Source organism: Lolium perenne, chromosome 3, assembly GCF_019359855.2.
Source record: "Lolium perenne isolate Kyuss_39 chromosome 3, Kyuss_2.0, whole genome shotgun sequence".
In the NCBI taxonomy this organism is placed as follows: Eukaryota; Viridiplantae; Streptophyta; class Magnoliopsida; order Poales; family Poaceae; genus Lolium; species Lolium perenne.
In genome coordinates, this window is record NC_067246.2 from 229,241,901 (window position 1) to 229,261,093 (window position 19,193).

At 42.2% G+C, this 19,193-nt stretch overlaps 2 protein-coding genes across 3 annotated transcripts; one reads left to right on the plus strand and one right to left on the minus strand.

Annotated features, from left to right (window-relative positions):
• Positions 1–5,878: 5,878 nt before the first annotated feature.
• LOC127343594 (alpha-amylase 3, chloroplastic) lies at positions 5,879–15,733 on the plus strand. 2 transcript variants are annotated; one of them, XM_051369742.1, is made up of 13 exons: positions 5,879–6,191; positions 6,290–6,423; positions 7,111–7,165; positions 7,340–7,459; positions 7,863–7,962; positions 8,926–9,248; positions 10,218–10,849; positions 11,688–11,877; positions 12,393–12,499; positions 13,622–13,871; positions 14,325–14,447; positions 14,904–15,071; positions 15,192–15,733. In XM_051369742.1, exons 1-13 carry the CDS (start codon positions 5,922–5,924, stop codon positions 15,348–15,350), a joined length of 2,631 nt encoding a protein of 876 aa, XP_051225702.1. In that variant the 5' UTR covers positions 5,879–5,921; the 3' UTR covers positions 15,351–15,733. The 2 variants fall into 2 exon arrangements, with proteins under 2 accessions (XP_051225702.1, XP_051225703.1); XM_051369743.1 differs by having other exon boundaries at positions 8,929–9,248.
• Positions 15,734–15,965: 232 nt separating this feature from the next.
• Positions 15,966–19,014, minus strand: LOC127343595 (mitochondrial outer membrane protein porin 2). The gene is made up of 6 exons (XM_051369744.2): positions 18,761–19,014; positions 18,537–18,604; positions 17,226–17,336; positions 16,999–17,088; positions 16,709–16,917; positions 15,966–16,597 (listed from the first exon to the last, which is right to left on the minus strand). Exons 1-6 carry the CDS (start codon positions 18,921–18,923, stop codon positions 16,297–16,299), a joined length of 942 nt encoding a protein of 313 aa, XP_051225704.1. The 5' UTR covers positions 18,924–19,014; the 3' UTR covers positions 15,966–16,296.
• Positions 19,015–19,193: the final 179 nt, after the last annotated feature.

The following is a 19,193-nucleotide window of genomic DNA, read 5'->3' on the forward strand; positions in this document are numbered from 1 at the left end:
ATGGCGGCCTCCTGCTCCGGCGGACTCCGTGTACTGGCGGCGGCGTCGATCTTGCGATTGGAGCAGTGGGGTGGCTAGCTGGTGAAATTGAGCGGTCGAGGAGAGCTGTGAGGATGAGTGGAAGGTGTTGGCGTGCTCAGTTCAGTGGGAGGGGCTCCCCTTTTATAGCGGCGAGAGGTGACCGAAGGGCGGAGCGGGGGTCATCGTCGTCGTCGCCGTTCCAAGGGCGCCAAGGGGCAAGTGATGGGCGCGTACGGTGGCTGGTGTCCTGGCGAGGGTGACGAGCGCAATCGTGGCTCCGCAGAGGCTCTGTGGCGCTGGCGCGCTTGATGGGAGTGCTCGGGCCATGGCGGACGGTCGTGGACGCGGTCGTCGTCTGCGGCATTCCCGCGGGCTAGTGGGCGTGTCCAGGCGGTGCAGGGTGATGTCGCGCGTCGACTGGCGCTGAGAGCGAAGGCGGAGGTGACGCGAGGCGGTGGGCGTCGTCACGCTCTGGCGCGTCCAGGGCGCTCGCCGGGCGTGCACTGGCGCGTGCGTGTGCATGTCTGGGCGCGTCTGGCCACGTCGATGCTGGCGTGTGTAGACGTCGGTTTGGTCAAGGAAATGCACGAGCTGGCTCAGGAGAGTACGGAGGACGTCCAGGACATGGTGGAGCGAGTTGGAGGTGAGAGGTGAGAGAGATGGCAAGTGGTGGCCATGCCATGCCACGGCATGGTCATGCCATGGTCATGGTGAGCAGCAGGGATGGTGTCAAGTGGTGCTACTGGTGCTGAGGGGTGAGAGGGTTCTCCAGAAGTGCAGGGAGGGCAGGGTTGGACCAAGTCCAAGGTAAAAATGAGGTATGGGCTCAATTTTTCACCCTGCCTGCCAAGTGTTCGATCAAATGTCCGCAAGAGAAATTTTTTTGAATTTTGAATTTCTTTTTGGTGGGTTGTAATCAAATATTAAGTGAAGCATTTTGGTGGTGGTGGTGGTCAAAATGGAATTGAGATGCAAAATCACATTTTGCATATGATCTTGTATGTGTGAAAAAGTTCCAACTTTGCTTGCTTCCCATTTGAAATTGGTAAAGAATTTGAGGTGGTGACTTTGGGCAAAGTTGAAGTGCTTGATGTTGTCTTGGATGAGGTGAAAAGGTTTGACCAAGTGTAGAAGGGGAAAGTGAAAATCCAGGGGCTCAAAGTGGGCATCAGGGTAAAAATGGCACATATGACCATAATCACATGTGAGCTCCATTTTGATTCAAATTTGATTTGGATTGAGTTGGCTTGATTTCAAAGGTGTTAATAAGTGTTTAATAACCATTTACAAGTAATGGTGCAAACCAAAATGGCCTAGATCAAAGATTTGTAAAAATGGCATAGGCCTTATGTGAGTGTGAAGTGGATTTTTAGAATTCCTTTTCTATTTTATTTTTATTTGACTAAGGGTGATCAAGGGGTCCATGCTAGGGTTTTAGAAAGAGAGTGACACATAAACAAGCATCATGGCAAGAGCACACTCAAATAACTTCATAAGGTGAGCTAATATGCATAGTCCTATATGATGACAAAAAGTTTTTGTTGGCTCAAAAATTTGGATTCTTGAATTCTCTCTCTCTTGTTCCTTTTATTGAAACTTGGGATGTTACAGTCCTGCTTACACTTGGACAAATAAAAGGTTTACTTCTAATCCTATCTTTCAAAGATTGGACCGTTGTTTAGTTAATCCTCAATGGTGTGCATCTTTTCCTGTTTCTAATGTATATAACATGCCTATTTTTTACAATCTTAGTGATCATGCTGCCATCCTTCTTTCTACTGATGGGCCGGTCCGCAAAATTAAACGTGCTTTCAAGTTTGAAAACTGGTGGTTAAAGGAAAATGACTTTCAGAACTGTGCTAAAAATGATTGGTTGTCAACGGAAAACAAACCTTTCTCGTCTAGAACAAAACATCTTGCAGGGACGCTTAAAATTTGGTGTAAAAAGAAGAAGCCTCTAAATCAGGAACTGAATAACTTGGAGGAACAACTTAAAGAAATTCAGATGAAGCCCTTGAACGAGCAAGACCAGGTACTGCAGTCGGCTTTGTCTACAAGGTATGAGCAATCTTTAACCAAACTTACAGATTTTTATACGCAAAGAGCTAAAAAGCATTGGGCTAAAGATGGTGATAAAAATACTTCTTACTTCCATCATGTTGTTCTCAAAAGAAGGAGAAGGAACACTATAGTTTCTATTAAGAATGAGTATGATGTGATGCATTACTTGCCAGACAAAATTAGTAACACCTTTGTAAATTACTTCCGATCTCTCTTTGCTTCTGCTCAAACTAACAATGACAGGCCTTACATTGCAACAAACATGCCGCAAGATGAAGCTGATTACACTTATAGTATACCAGATGGACAGGAAATTTTGGACACTTTGAAGGATATGAAAAGGAACGCTTCTCGTGGACCAGATGGGTTCAATGTCGAATTTTATCTGGCAACTTGGGAATGGATAGGTAATGATGTCATCCAGCTGGTAAGAAGCTTCTTCCAAACAGGTATAATGCCAGCCCATATTAACGAAACTAATATTGCTCTCATTCCTAAAAAACTTGCTCCCCTAGTTCCAGCTGACTATAGGCCCATTAGTCTTTGTAATGTCATATACAAATTAATTGCTAAGTGTCTTGCTAATAGGCTTAAATCTCATCTTCCGAATTATGTTCACCCCTCACAGCAAGCTTTTATTGAAGGCAGACGCATTAGTAATAACATCATAGTTGCCCAGGAAATTACTCACTCTTTTACCTTAAGCACCTGGAAAAACTCTGCTTTCATGCTAAAAATTGATTTAGCAAAAGCTTTTGATAGACTCGAATGGAATTTTATAATGGATGCTTTACACCACAGGGGTTTGCATGCGCATTTTATTAATTTAATTCACTCATGTATCTCCTCGCCATCTTTCTCAGTTATTATTAATGGTCAGGCTTTTGCTAATTTCCAATGTAGTAGAGGTATAAGACAAGGTTGCCCTCTGTCCCCTTACTTATTTGTATTGTCTATAAATGAACTTTCTACTGCTTTGCAACAGGCCATGGCTCAAAGTTCTCTTACAGGCATATCTCTGGGCCCAAACTGCCCAGCAATACATTCTTTACTTTTTGCAGATGACCTTCTAGTATGTGGGCAAGCAACAATACAGGAAGCCGGGGAAATTAATCAAATTCTTCATGAATTTTGTAGACGCTCAGGTCAGACACCAAATTGGGCCAAATCAGGAATTATTTTCAGCAAACATGTCACTCCCTCCATTTCCCAAGCCATTACTCAAATTTTCCCTGTTCCCACTATGGACAATACTTTTGTGCATCTTGGTCACCCCCTTATCTTACCTGCAAAAGATAGAAACTCTGCTTACAATTTTGTCCTAGACAAATTCAAATCCAAACTCAGTTCTTACAAGGCTGACAAACTCTCCCATGCTGCAAGACTTGAGCTTATAAAATCAGTCTTTGCATCCATTCCTGTCTACTACATGTCCAATATCCTCTTCTCAATTTTTTTTATTGCAAAACTCACGACGATCATTAGAAACTTCTGGTGGACATGTGTAAGAGAGGAGACGAATGCCAAATCTTTGTGTCTAAAAGCCTGGAAAGATATTTGTTCTCCAAAGGCTGAAGGAGGACTAGGCATTAGAAACCTTCAAGCTATGAATCAAGGTCTTATACTTATGGCAGCTTGGAGAATTGCTGACCAGCCTAATGATTTCTTGCATGCTATTCTAAAGTCTAAATATTTCCAAGATTCTTCCATTTGGAGGCCAAACTCTAACATACCCAAATCTGCTTTCTGGGCTTCTATTCTAAAAATGTTGCCCATTCTCAAAACCCATTGCTTCTATCAAGTTACTCAAGGAAACATATCTATATGGAGTACTCCATGGTGTGATGGTTGGTCTGATATCTACAATGCTCTCATCATTCAACCTGCTAATTTCTCTTATCCTGCCAAAATTAAAGACCTTTGGATCCCAAACCAACGCTCTTGGAACAATCATCTTATCGGTACTCTTTTCCTTGATCCGTTGGCCAACAAAATAAAAAACACTCCTATCATTTATTCCCAAGATGAAGATATTCTCTGTTGGAAACTCACACCTACAGGAAGATGCAATACTAAAAGTGCTTATAAAGCCTGTCTTCAGAATATGCAGGACAATGGAGAGCCAGCTCCAAGACAGGTAAATCCAACCACCATACAACTTTTAAAACAGATTTGGAAAAGCAAGCAGATCATTCCAAGAATTCAGACTTTTGGATGGAGAATTCTCAGGAGAGCCATTCCAACGGGTGCAAGGGCAGGTAAATACTCTAAACACATTAGCAAGCTTTATTGCAGGTGTGGCATGGAAGAAACAAATTACCATCTATTCTTCACTTGCAATTTTGCAAGAGCTGCTTGGTTTATCCAGCCTTGGTACATAAGAGTAGATCTTATTATCTTAAATACAAACTCTATCACTGATGTTATCTCAAATCTTCTTAATATGGATCACCCTCAAGCAAATCTTTCTTATATTCTAACCTTCATGTGGTGCCTTTGGAAGTCAAGAAATGATGCTTTATTTCGAAAAATCCAAGGTCGCCCTGGTCAGATCTATCATATGGCTAACGCTTTAACTTTGAATCTACAGTTAAGCAATGATTTGCAGGTTAACAGGGCCGTGGAATTGGACACACAGGTTAAAGGGAAGGAACTCGATCAATTGCAACACACAGAACAAAGACACGGAGGTACCATCAAGACTTTATCCTCTCTCACAGGAACTCTAATATTCTCGGATGCGGCCTTTAAAGAAAACAGGAAGACAGGAAAGACTTCACCATCATGTGCTGGGATTGGAATCCACTGTCAAATCGATGAACAAGATGAAAAAGGAGAGCTTATGATTCAAGCCACCATTCCTTTGCCTAATTCAGTTCTTGAGGCGGAGTCTCAAGCCCTACTGCTGGCGGCTGCAGTGGCTTCAGCTCTGAACCTGAAAGGATGTTCCTTCTTGACAGATAATAAAACTTTGGCTTTGGCGACTTTAACCGGAAGTCCTTCTCTTCATCAGGTCCCCTGGGAAATCAGACGGCAAGTGGCAGTTTTCAAAGCGTTGCACTCTCAAGCTTCTATCTTCCATATTAGCAGGAATCTAAACAACATTGCTCATGTCTATGCTCATAAGGCTCTTAGACCTTCCATGTCTGAGCCTATTCTTAGTTGCTCCTCTTCAACTCATAGTCATGTAAATTGTCCTTACCTTTCTGCAGTTTCTCAGATAAACTTACAAGATTTTGTAATTCATACTGTAAACTGCCTATGAGTTGAATGAAATTGGCGCCCCCGGCGCCCCTCTTTGTTCAAAAAATAAATAAATATGTGTGTGACATGAAGTTAGATATGTCTAAACCAATGTACGTTCCATTGCACGGGCTTCTAACCAGACAACTTGGCATGGTTCGCCATGAAAGTGAAACTCAAGCGAATGGCATGTGGCCCCATGCTCCAAGTCCCACGCTTCCGGGCGGGCTTTCTTTTTGTTAATTAACGGACACGTAACCACGTCCTCCCGCCACCTCACGGTGAGTCACGGCTAATCGGGGAGCCGTCCGCTCCGGGATCCCCAAAATTAGCAAATCGTAAATCTTCGGGGGGCGGAGCCACCACTTTTCCCCTTCCCAAATCCACCTCGGCGGGCACCGCAGCGAATTAATATCCACCGGTCGTCGCCCCTCCCCAATGACGAGCGGGCCCAGGAAACAATCTCCCGACCACGACGGGCCATCCCTTTTTAAGCCGCCTATTTTCTCCTGTTCCACTCCATTTCCTTTCCCGTTCCCGTCCCCCCTCCCTGACACACACAACAACGCACACGAGCATAACGTTGGGACTGTGACATGTCGGCGGCTAGCTGGAGCATTCCGGCGATCCCGCGGGCCGTCCCGCCGGCGCGGGGCGGCCCGCACGCGCCCGGGGAGGCCTTCCTTGTGCCCGCGCGGCCGCGGTGCCGCGCCGCGCCGGCCAGGAGGCTCAGGCTCGGCCGAGGCGCTGGCGCTGGCGGCGTCGTCGTGGCCCGCGCCGGCGCTCATGCCGACGTGCCCGTCGCCGGCTCCGGAGAGGCCGCCGTCGTCTTCTCCGACAAGTTCCCCCTGCGCCGATGCAAAACCGTAACCCCCCGTTCTGTGGATTGTGCATGCCGAGGCTTCCCCTGGCCTTCTCTTTTTTTTTCTGGCTGGTGATGAATTTGATCCTGTGGCGCGTGCAGGTGGAGGGGAAGGCGTGGGTCAGGGTGGACGCGGAGCCGGATGGGGACGGCAAGTGCAAGGTCGTCATCGGCTGCGATTTGGAGGGGAAGTGGGTGCTGCACTGGGGTGTCTCCTACGATGGTGAGACTGGCAGGTATGGTATGGTATGGTATGCACACGTTGTCAGTGAGGTTTGGCTAGCGACACCAATGCAGCTTCGCTGCCGAAATGTAGAGCAGACGATGTTTGATTCGGCTTTGCCTTCATTTAGGGGGGAATTCACGGACATGTTCATTTTAAAAAAAAATTAATCAGGTGGCAATGCAAGTTGATCCTAAGCAGAGAAATATTAGCACAATAATTTGAAACATTGTTTCATCACATAAGGGGCTGCTATTGGATCACATTGGCCGAATTCATGTAAATACTTCAAAAATACATGTTTATTTTATTTGGAATATCACTGAAGGGTGAAGCACATTCTAATTAATAACTGCATGTTTGCACAATTGGGAGGAGATGTTTGCATTTTTTTTGTTGGAAGATCATGTTTGTATATTGGTGCGCGGCATGTCCCCTTGGTTCCTTTGGTGTTGTCTTATATCCCTTCTGTCGTTGCTATTTCTAAATAAAATAATACAGTACTTTTTTTCAAGGCATATTTAGTGAAGATGGTGTGCTCCCCTAAATAATTGAAAATTGAAAGTCGTAACTTTTTAATCTAATTTTCACCTTCGCTTACCAACTCCTTGGTTAAATCATCAGAAGAAGGAAAAAATCCTTCGGTAAAAGCAATTTAATAACCAATTTCATCTTATACTGTTTCTCTATATGTTTGCAGAGAATGGGACCAACCTCCTGAAGAAATCAGGCCTCCTGGTTCAGTTCCAATCAAGGTTATTCTAATCTTCTGAAAACTGCCCAAGCACTCAAAACAGTTTTTAGCTATTGACACTGCCATATGGTTGTCTGTGTCACACTAACTTGCTAGGAACCTATTTCAGATTTAACCTTATCTATAATTCTAAAATTTAGAATCTCAAACGCTGAACAATATTTGGAACTTCCAGGACTCTGCAATCGAAACACCACTGGAGATTTCGCACAGTTCAGAAGGGTGTGTGCTTCATGAAGTGGAAATCAAATTCGATAAGGACACTCCAATTGCCGTTATCAATTTTGTTCTAAAGGTTCAAACTTTACACGATTGTATTGCTGTCAATTTATTTCCTAGGCAGCTCGTATATCTTACCTTACTAGATTTTATCACAACTCTTACTATAAATATATGACCCGTCAATTCAATTTAAATTAAAACTATCACTGAAGGGAGGGTGTCTATTGGAAAGTTGTGTATGCATTCTTTAGTTGTATTGTATAAGGAAAGTATATCGTGTTCCACAACATGTATATCTCTCTCCATAATGAAGAGAGTACAAAACATATACCTCATCCGGGCTGAATGTTTTGATTGACCAATATGTTAGGTTCATTGCTCTTGGTTTTTGGGGTTTAAGGGTTTATTATTCAGCTTTTCGAAAAAGAAACAGCTTTTCAGTTTTAATGCCTCAGTTGATTGTTGCTTTGTTATAGGAAGAGGGAACAGGTGCATGGTTTCAACATAAGGGAGGAGATTTCAGAATACCATTAAGTGGGTCCCTCAAGGATAAAGATTCATCAGGAGCAAAACAAGGTATTTGTGTCTACCCAGGTTGAGTCTCAGTGACAATTACTTTCTCTTGGATTATCATTATTGTAGGGCCTTAAGTACTCTGTATTTCAGCTGTTTGGTTATTAGGTTGGAGAAATATGTTTTCTTCAGCGGAAGTACTATTATCCCAATGTGCAATACGCACTTATTTTGACATCAGAAACCTGAGCTATGCTTCCCGTAAAAAAAAAGTGAGCTATGCAACAGGATATTTGAAGTGCAACCGTTGGTTATCCTTGCCCACTATGATGGACCACAGAGGTTTGGGAATGAGTTTGTCAACCCGGGATCAGAGTTTGCTCCTCCTGGAGGGCAGCACAACTGAAGACGACAAACATAAGTGGCCCAGGGAGGAAATGGTGGTGGCGAAGACAAGACCCTCACCCGTACCGTTGGTGTTATGATACCATGTCTTGTGACTAGAACTTACTGTATTGCACATCCCAAAGGAACAAAATATATCACAATGATTCAAGGTCAACACCCAAACTGTAGACCAAGAAAGGCATAACACCGTCAGAAAAATGAATACTGTTGCATTGAAATTTTGCTCCATTTCCCCTTTGTTCATGGCAAAAGTATAGTTCTGGAAGTATGTTTCAGCACACATGGGAAAAATAAACTGTGGGCTTTCACTTAGTTATTCTCTGAAAGTATATACCATATAAGCAATGGACTTTCACTTGCATAAACCAAGTAAATCCTCTTTTTAGAAATCGCAGTTGCAAGCAACGACCATAAATCTGCTATTGTTGTCTTTGTGGATGACAACTTGTTTTGTCCTCAGGTAAATTACTGTTTTGCAGTAGTCAGTAGAATTCTCAGAGAACATGGTATTTTTCTGACCGAAAAATTATACAGCATTGGCTTTCAAAAGCTGAAGTATCTGTTTTTTTGGGGCCTCAGTAAAAGCTATCTAACATATTGAATTCTCTTATGTCTTAGGAGATAAACTTGAAGGGTCAAATGCTCAGCCAAAAGAAACTGTACCTGAGGATAAAGGTCCAAACAGAAAGTGTATTTCACAGTTCTATGGTGAATATCCGATATTAAAATCAGAGTATGTTGAGAACTCTGTATCTGTTACTGTGACGGAAAACAGCGAGACAAATAAAAGTCGCGTGGAATTCGATACTGACATTACTGGAGATGTTATCATTCATTGGGGAGTTTGCAAAGGCAATACCATGACTTGGGAGATCCCACCAGAACCACATCCACCAAAAACGAAGATCTTCCGACAGAAAGCTCTGCAGACCTTGCTAGAGGTAAGGAAATAACCTTGAGCCCTTGGTAGACGGAGATATGAAATTGGATTGTGTTAAGTTATAGCATGCAAAGGAGTAAATCATATGATGCCACTTGTATATCTTATTATTTTCTGATTCAACTATACACTAAAACTGGACATTAATCCATTTGCACTTTGGGAATTGTCTAGACTAGAATTATGGCAGGTGTTTACCATGGATTATCCATATGATAAGACTAAGAATGTTTTAAATGCATGATAGTTTGTATGTAGTGCATAAATTCTTTTTGCAAAAATTGAAAAGCAAAGGTGGGCATGATATTATTCACTTTTCCATAAACTGTGTTTACTCTTCAAAACTTCTCTAATATTTTTGATATCCTTGCAAGATATTGCCCTGTAATATCTATTTGTTTCTAAGAGGGTCACTTTGTTTTATCATGACCCTTTTACTAGGAAAATTGTACAAAGCAAGCTCAGGTCTTTTAGATGTCAATAAATTTTGGAACTGGAATTTACTGAAGTACTCCCTAGTAAAGTTGGCCCTCTCGTGCAATTATTTCTTTAGGGTATAGGGTTTATAATTCCATCATAATGGGTTGCCAATGGTGGTGGTTGGTTCTGCTGCTGTTGTGATCACTGATCGCTTTGGCAGGCCTTTTTCTTTTCTTCTCTTTGGCTGTGTGCATCCTTGATGTCTCGACTAGCTCTTGACATTATGTTGTTGCAGAGGCTGGGTGTAATTGGTGTCAGCTTGATATTAGTATATTTCCTTTATCGAAAGTGAATGGATTGCATTGGTTTTCGGGTGAGAAATGTTCTGCAGAAGTGCAGAACCATGGAGCTGTGGCTTCACCCTTCTAAGAGTGCTACTTTTTTTTTTTTTTTTTTTTTTTTGCTTTTTTGTTGCATTCAGATCCAGTAACTTTAGCTTCCAGAAACAGCAGTTAACTATTCCTATTCACACATCTTCCTCATGCTGCAGCAAAAAACTGATGGATCAGGCAACACTATATCATTCTTACTGAATGCTGATTACTCGGGTCTTGTTTTCATTCTCAAACTTAATGAGGATACTTGGTTGAGAAATCTGGAAAACAACTTTGATTTCTATATTCCTCTTACGAGAGTGGACCAAATTGGAAGCACTCAAGAGCCTCGTAAGGCTGATGAACATAAGCTTGATGATAAGTCTTCGCAAACCGATGGCCTGATCAGTGATATAAGAAATCTGGTAGTTGGCCTATCATCTAGAAGAGGTCAACGAACAAAGAATAAAGTTCTGCAAGAAGATATCCTTCAAGAAATCGAGAGGTTAGCAGCTGAAGCGTATAGCATTTTTAGGAGCCCCACTATTGAGATTGCAGAGGACTCTGTTTACATTGATGACCCAGAAAGCGTGAAACCAGCTTGTTCTGGCACTGGATCTGGATTTGAAATATTATGCCAAGGATTTAACTGGGAGTCACATAAGTCAGGAAAATGGTATGTTGAACTTGGTACGAAAGCCAAGGAGTTGGCATCACTAGGTTTTACAATTGTATGGTCACCACCACCTACTGATTCTGTATCACCTGAAGGATACATGCCAAGGGATTTATACAACCTAAATTGCAGGTATATTTGTTTGTGCAAAATAATTATATTCCTTAGAATAATTTCTATTTTATGATTGCATACATTTAGTAATACCACCTTATTTTATTCAATCTATTTCTGTTATGTGTCATAGTATCTCCTTTGCTGGTCCCTTATAAATGACGTCAGTCTGTAAATGTTCTAACCAGTACCAGGTTTAACTACTTTGAGCTTCAACAAAATAAGTAACTTGATTAACAAATCTCACATGCCAAATGTCTCGACGCATTTTTTTCAAGATGCAAGAGACTATGCTAGCAGTTAAATGTGAGATATGACTTCTTCAAGTTGTAAATTCTTTATCCTGTAATGCCTTTCAGAACTTTACTGGTAAGTACAACACTCATGGATGTAGATCTTTTATACGTGCACTAAATATTTGAGACCCTGTTTCCTGCATGATTTGTTCATTCTGTTAGTTGGTCAGAAGAAGAAATTTGGCGAACAAATGTCTTGTCATGTACCCATCCGAGTTATTTGTGTTTCTTCTTGTGTAATTTCTGTTAGTGTAATGGATGCCAATATGCAAAGTACGGAACTGTTTGGTGATTGCTGAGTAACTGATCAGAGGTTTTCCACCTCGGAATGAATGAGCTCAGTTCTGTACCAGATGACTGATGGGGCTATGTAGTAAATGCAGTGACTCTGATGTATATTCATTGTTCTGCATATCTTGCTACTGACTAGCACTTTGGTTAATAAATGAGGGAGACATTACTAATCTTGCTGTAAATTTGTACTGAGTTCTTCTGAATTTATCTCAACCTCATCATGTGAGCTGATGCTAAGCATTACCATGGTACCATCTATGTTTCAGATATGGAACCATGGAAGAGTTGAAGCAGCTTGTGAATATTTTTCATCAAAATGGCATGAAGGTTCTCGGTGATGCTGTCCTAAATCACAGGTGTGCTCAGTTTCAGAATCAAAATGGTGTCTGGAATATTTTTGGTGGGCGTATTAACTGGGATGACCGAGCGGTTGTTGCTGATGATCCACATTTCCAGGTGAGTCTTTTCCTTGCTAGAGAAACTTAATTAGAAGACTTGGAATATATAATTCTTAAGTCCGATCTGATTCTATAACATCATCACCTCGTGGGGTTATTTGGGTCTTCTGTTGCGCCACTATACTTTATAATGAAAACACGTAAAATGGGTTATATCATTCTTCCTCATGGATAATAATTTATTTCACCAATATTTATCCTTGGTGGGGGGCTTGCTGAAGTTATGCAGACAAAAGCTTAATTCAATCAACAAAATGATGCTTGAAGATAGTCTCACTGAGTGACCTACAAATTCCGATTAACTCTTTGCCTTTTTGACTTGCATTTTCTTACCTTTTCAGTGATGAAAATTAGTGCAAAATTAGCGTTCATGCTTAAGTTGCATAAAGAACTTCATGGAACTTGACCCGTGTTCTAAAAAAAGAACCAGCTTCAGCAGCCAATTGAAAATTACTAGGTTGTTCTACATCTGTTAACGTTATGCCTGTTCGTGTTCAAAATCTTGTGTTCTAGGGAAGAGGAAACAAGAGCAGTGGAGATAACTTCCATGCTGCACCAAACATTGATCACTCGCAAGATTTTGTGAGAAAGGATCTTAAAGAATGGCTTTGCTGGATGAGGTATGTTATCCTTTCATTTCTTGGCAAAAGCTCCCATTTTCTCATGCTTAACTGTCCGTTAATACATTAGCTGTCCAAAATGTTATTATAGTGCAGCATCCACATGTAACAGATTTATAGACTCGGTACATGCATGTTTTACTTGTCTAATTTGCAGCTGTTAGTTACTGTGACTGCTATCGTCAACTCTGACGATGAAAACGCTAGTTAGTTGGTATGGATACTGTATGAGCACACCAGAGAATGGGGGATGGGGGATATGATCTGAGAAGATAAGAAGCAGATAAATAGATCTGGAATTAAGAGTTCCATCTGTTGCCCGTCCTGTTACACTGTGTCTCTACAACAACAACAAAGCCTTTTGTCCCAAGTAAGTCCGGGTAGGCTAGATATGAAACCCAAGAAACATATGGAAGCCAAAATGCAAAAAAGAGAGAATAGTGAACAAAATACAAGTAAACGACGATTCTGGTACATGGATTGCCGATCTCCACACAGTCCTACCAAGAGCCAAATAACTTAAATCCCTCAAGTCCCTTTTTACCGCCTCCTCCCAGGTCAACTTTGGATCTCCTCTGCCCTTCTAGTATTTTCCCTACCCTTTAGAATCCCACTATTAAATGGTGCTTTTGAAGGCCTCCGCTGGATAGGCCCAAACCACCTTAGTCGGTGTTGGGACTAGCTTGTCTTCAATCGGTGCCACCACTACCCTATCACATTTACTTAGTTCCTTATTCGGTCGTTTCTTCTATGGCCACACATCCACCATAGCATGCACATCTATGTGACACAATCCACATATCCTATCACATGTTTTATTTTTTTTCGCGAAAACGCAAAAGACTTGCGTTTCGATGCATTGATAGATAGGAAAAAGGTTATATGTACAAGTCCACGAAGGGACCAACACCCCGCACTACAACTCGACCCAAGAGAGAAGACCTAGTCTAGGGGATGATCTGGCGGACGCCCCGGGCCCCCGGGCTCACCCACTGTTGCGCCTCGGTCTTGATGTCGTTGAGCAGGGAAGGCACCGAGGGTTGTGCGTTATCAAAGATCGCAGCATTCCGGTTCTTCCAGATCTCACATGTTTTATTCATAGGTGTTCTGTTTGAATTGCAGAAAGGAAGTTGGATACGATGGATGGAGACTTGACTTTGTTCGTGGCTTTTGGGGTGGATATGTCAAAGACTACATGGAAGCAACTGAACCATACTTTGCAGTAGGAGAGTACTGGGACTCTCTCAGTTATACTTATGGTGAAATGGATTATAATCAAGATGCTCACAGGCAGAGAATTGTTGACTGGATAAATGCTACAAATGGAACTGCTGGTGCATTTGATGTCACCACTAAAGGAATACTTCATATGGTAAGATTTCAAAGAAATTTTTTAAACTTCTACTATATTGCTTATGGATGCTTTTGTTGTCATATGCATCATGAAGCATTGCCTGCCTGCTTGGTTTTATGTATTGTTATTTTATTAATTAATGTTTTTACAGGAGGATCTTGTTATATTATGAATTGACAATTGAGTATTTTCTCTACTATCAGTTATCAACTTCAGTGTGATACGCAGATGCAAGACCATCATGATGTCAATTAATTAAACTTGCATTATGCATGATTTTCCCATTCTATTAAATGTTGATAAATCTGTTGTAAAGTGGTTCCTTGAGGAGATTTGACCCATGAAATATTTTGATCATCGCCTTGCCCATCATTTGTTTGTTTACTGGATGAAGTTGTGTACTCCTTTCCTAAGTTTTCTTCTTGCTATTGTTTCTGCACCTGTAATATGGAATTTCCTTATGTTGCACAGGCACTGGAAAGATCTGAGTACTGGCGCTTGTCTGATGAAAAAGGAAAACCACCTGGAGTATTGGGTTGGTGGCCTTCACGTGCAGTCACATTTATAGAAAATCATGACACTGGTTCCACTCAGGTACCGCTACTCTCTAGATAGTAGATACATGTCATGGGCATGAACCCAGACCCTAGCAAGCCCCCTAAAACAACTATTGCTCAGAACCCTGGACAAGTAGATATATGCTAGTTTAATTGTATTATTTGCATAGAAATAGTCAATAATTCATCGAGTTACATGCCATGCTATCTGGGTAAGTGGGTATCCTGCCATCTGCATCTAGCCTTTATAATAATGATCAGGGCGTGTCTGCCTTATCCTTGCTTATTTAATGTTGCTCAGTTTCTGTTTTTAAATGTCTTTCTTACTTCATTATGGTTGAAATCTTCTGAATTAGAAGTCCCTAATCTTGAGAATTCGGGTAAAAATGAACTGAGGTCCAGTTACAGTCTAAGCCATCACCCTCCCGAACTGCAATATCCAGAATCTGAAAGTTTTTCTATAGCCCCTAACATTGTTTCTTTATAACTGTAGGGTCATTGGAGATTCCCCTATGGTATGGAGATGCAAGGATATGCGTATATCTTGACGCATCCTGGCACTCCTGCAGTCTTCTATGATCACATCTTCTCACACTTGCAACAAGATATTGCCAGATTAATCTCTGTCAGACGCCGTCTAAAGATTCAGTGCCGCAGCAAGGTATAGAACATATACAAAAAGAAACTGTATAAGTTCCTACATTTTCCCCCTTCTACACCATGTTCATATACGCAATGACAATTTTTTTTAATGTGGTTGTAATATATGCATGATCTACAGATCAAGATACTCAAGGCAGAACAAAATTTATATGCGGCTCAGATTGATGAGACGGTTACAATGAAGATTGGCAGTGGACATTTTGAGCCAAGCGGTCCCATAAACTGGACTGTTGCGGTAGAGGGGCACGATTACAAGATCTGGGAAGCGCCGTCGTAGATGTCATTTCCTGACGACAACTGCTCAGTATATAATCTAATAGTAGCATATAGATTGGAAGAGATGGCATCGGAATGCAGCGGCTGGCAAGCCCTGGTTAAGATTGCAATGGCAATGACAGCATTTTCCCTGCAGCAAAGCTTTCACACAAGTGGAAATATATGTATGAATTTGAGCAGTTTTATATCTATGCAAACCATTCTTCCCCACTAAAGGCAAATTGCCCGCTTATTTGGAGAGGCACCTCCACTTTGTTGGATCTATTGTAAGATCATAGATTAAACATTTACAATAAAGTACATAATATTCGAGTCCACTTTGTTGGATCTATGTAAGTAACATACATTTGCAATAAGGCACATATATTCAAGTAGTATATTAAACTGGGTGTAGTGTATTCATAGAAGTGTAGTTCAGTGTAATGCATGACAGCAGATAGAGGCAGAGTGCAGCTTCGTGGTTGGAGATTACAACATGTTAAGAGGGATCCAATCATTGTGTGAAGTGTATCACAAAGGATAGTGGGTTAAATTATCCCAATAGAGGCATATCAAGATCCAAACGCAATCACGAGAAAAATGTAAGCTTCATGCATTAGCCAACGAGCAAACAACAGATGGAAATGGCTAGTGTAAGCCATTTATTAAGATTTGGTTCAAACATAAAGCAAGCTATGGACATTGGGCAGTTCTTACTCAAAATGACACTAACGAAAGGACAAGTTGCAGAATCTACTTCCTCCGGTCTCTTTTAATTGACTCGGATTTAGTACAACTTTGTACTAAATTTGAGTCAATTAAAAAAGAACGGAGGAATAGATACCATGTCGAACTAAAATCGAGCTAAGAGGTTAATTCGACTCATTTCACAGATCTTAGGTACTGATATGGAAACTAGTACTACCGCCATACTAAAACTAGAAAAAGGATCAGCATCATCATCGTCATCAGGGCTTAAGAACCAGCGAGAGCCCAATCTTGGAGCTCTTCTCTATGGCCTTGGCGTCAAACTCGGTGGAGATGGTCAGCAATGACTTGGGCCTCCACTCGTGCTGGATGAGGCCACTGACCATGCCTTTGTTGTTGTAGCGCGCCTTCACGGTGGTCAGAGGGTCCAAGGAGTGCTGCAACGCAACGGTGGACGTGTTCTCCTTGCTCGAGAAGTTGTGGGTCAGCTCCCCTCCGACAGCAGACTGCTTGTTCACCATGTAGTAACTGGACGCAGTCAGGCTGTCCCCTTTGTTGTTCCTGAAAAGGGAAACCATTCATCGTTCGCACCCAAAAGGCAATGCAGTTCATCCGTGGATGTACCGCAGGGATGGGGAAAGGATATGAGGTCATTTAGAAGCAAAAACTTACAGCATCACGGAAGCAACAAGATCTTCTTTGGTGAGACTCACTCCAGCATTGTACTTGGTCCAATCCCCAATTGCAGTATCATAGGCAACGTCCCCACCAACAGCAACAGATTTGTTGCCAACCACACCAGAAAAGGTAATCAGAGGTTTGGAGTTCATGCCAACACCAAGACTGAGACCAGCGTAATCATTCTGGTACTGGAGTTCATTCTGCAAGAACAAGGTACAGATCAGTCTAAAACAACAACTATAAAACACCAAACAAAACCTGGAAAACCACAAGCTGTGTACCTTTCCAGGTGTCTTGAATGGATAAGAAATTGCTGTAATATGCTTCATGCCCGGTACACGAGGATACTCAGTTGTGCCTGTGATTAACACCTGAAGAAAAGAAACATTAAACAGACAGTAGTAGAGAAACAGTAGTTTAAACAATCACATTTGTCGTCATAATGTGGAACACTTCTCTTACAATCACATTCCACAGAGAAAAAAAAAGGATACATCCAAAAACTTACTTGAGAGTCTGAATTTGCTTTCACATCAAGTTTGACATTGTTGTACTTAAACTGGGTCTGGATCTCGCTAAGGATAGCCTCATCTTTCTTTGTGCTCGTAGCAGTGATTGCCTGTATAGAAAAATGAACAACTTATCATCGGTTTATTATAGTTTCCCGATCCCATCTAGTCTAGAATTAAAAGCTCAATACAAGAGCTAAACTTTACAAAAATATCCAGGGTCAGCAAGAGTTCCATTGGCAATCTAGAGAAGATCTAGGATATTTTTTGATTTGCCACACTTTTCTTTGAAGTGTCAAATAAAACAAAATAAACCAGTACTTTTTTGTCGAATCTAGTAATTATAAGTGGTGTAACATTCTAATGGATAACTTTCTGACGGTTATCTGTCATCATCTACTTATTCCCTGATGTAATCAGTATCAACAAAAATCAAGTTGCAACAAGCCAGAAATCCTAGATCAAGCAGATCTAGAACAAAATGCTGATGCCCGAGTGTTCCAACAACGTAAGACAGTCAGATACTAAACAATAATTCAGGGCAACACATATTTAATATTAGGGCACTGCTTGGGCGAGATGCCCTAATAAAGCCTAGGCTTTCTCTCAAAAAAATATCAGGGCACTGCTTGTTGCCTCCTACAATCGTGGTCATTACTTCATTCACATGGTGAAAAAGAACCACGGATCCCAAATATGTCTCTGTCGCTAGAATCCACGAAAACAAACAATACATGCACACCTGAAAGTCGCATAAATATTAACCTAAGAATTGAAATCATGCATAAATAACTGCATGTTCTATCCAAGCTGCGTACAACATTACAGAAGGCATATCCTAAACGCATGTACTGGCTAAGCCGTAAAAACACCACAAGACTAGCACCATTGCACCGACACAATGTTCATGCATAAGAATCATTATAAACTTAGTATCCGAGACAGGACTGCTAACAACGATTGAACTAAGAAACTTAATACCACGCCCCATTCACCAACTAATCCGAGGCAATCTGAAATTTCGTGCAACCCAAATCGAACAGCATACCGATTAACTTCGACGTGGCAAACACGTCCATCCCCAAATCTGGGCGTGCGCAGGTAGAAAACAGAAGTAAAAAAAACCCCGAACCCTTTTGAGTGCCCACTAACACCATCTAATCTCAAGATTCACCCAGCCATCTAAAATCGAACCGAAACCGTTTACAAACTACCATAGGATCGCGGCATCACGCGATCGAGCCAAGCGTTCGACACAGGAAACCACGAAAAACAACTGACAAGCAAGCAGGGAGATCGATAGTACTCACGGCTCCGTTTTCGGCGTAAGTGGTGAGGGTGAACTTCGGGTCCATGTTGAAATCCTTGTTCAGAAGATCTGCAAAACCACCGAGAACAGAAACCGCAACCAGAGATTAGTCACTTTTTTTTAGCGAAGGGGGAAGCGGTTAGTCTCTTAGAAAGCTCTAACCGAGAACCATGAGACGCCCAAATCCCACAAAAGTAAACCCAGAAGGGAAGCGCTCGTGCTTACCTCTGGCCTTCTTCCCGATCTCGGAGTAGAGGCCAGGACCAGGGGCCGCCTTGGGAGGAGCATCACCGGCCGGGGCCGCCTTGGGAGGAGCGTCGATCGGGGCCGGCACGGAAGGAGCGTCGACCGTGGCCGCCATGGAAGGAGCGTCACCAGGGGTCGCCATGGAAGGAGAGCGGTTCCGATTGAGGACCAGGCAGCGGCGGAGGTTGCAGCGGGCCGGCGGGAAGGTGGTGGTTGTGTGTGGGTTTTGGGGGAGGAGAGGGAAGGGGGACGCCTGCTTATAACGGCGTCGAGGATGGGAGCGCCGCGTGGCGGCCTGTTGTGAGATGGACGGTGCAGATCCCTTGCCGCGGGGTGTCCGTTATCTTTTTCTTCAAGAGAAAGAAGCTGCGCAGCATGTGTTTCCTTGGAGAAAGGGTTGATCAGGACGGGT

Coding starts and splice junctions, on each gene's coding strand:
- LOC127343594 (XM_051369742.1), top strand. CDS start 5,922: ATGTCGGCGGCTAGCTGGAGCATTCCGGCGATCCCGCGGGCCGTCCCG. Junction 6,424..7,110: donor TACGATGGTGAGACTGGCAG/GTATGGTATGGT, acceptor ATATGTTTGCAG/AGAATGGGACCAACCTCCTG. Junction 7,166..7,339: donor CTGGTTCAGTTCCAATCAAG/GTTATTCTAATC, acceptor TGGAACTTCCAG/GACTCTGCAATCGAAACACC.
- LOC127343595 (XM_051369744.2), bottom strand. CDS start 18,923: ATGGCGACCCCTGGTGACGCTCCTTCCATGGCGGCCACGGTCGACGCT. Junction 17,337..18,536: donor CTTACGCCGAAAACGGAGCC/GTGAGTACTATC, acceptor TTTTCTATACAG/GCAATCACTGCTACGAGCAC. Junction 16,598..16,708: donor CTTGTTGCTTCCGTGATGCT/GTAAGTTTTTGC, acceptor TTCCCTTTTCAG/GAACAACAAAGGGGACAGCC.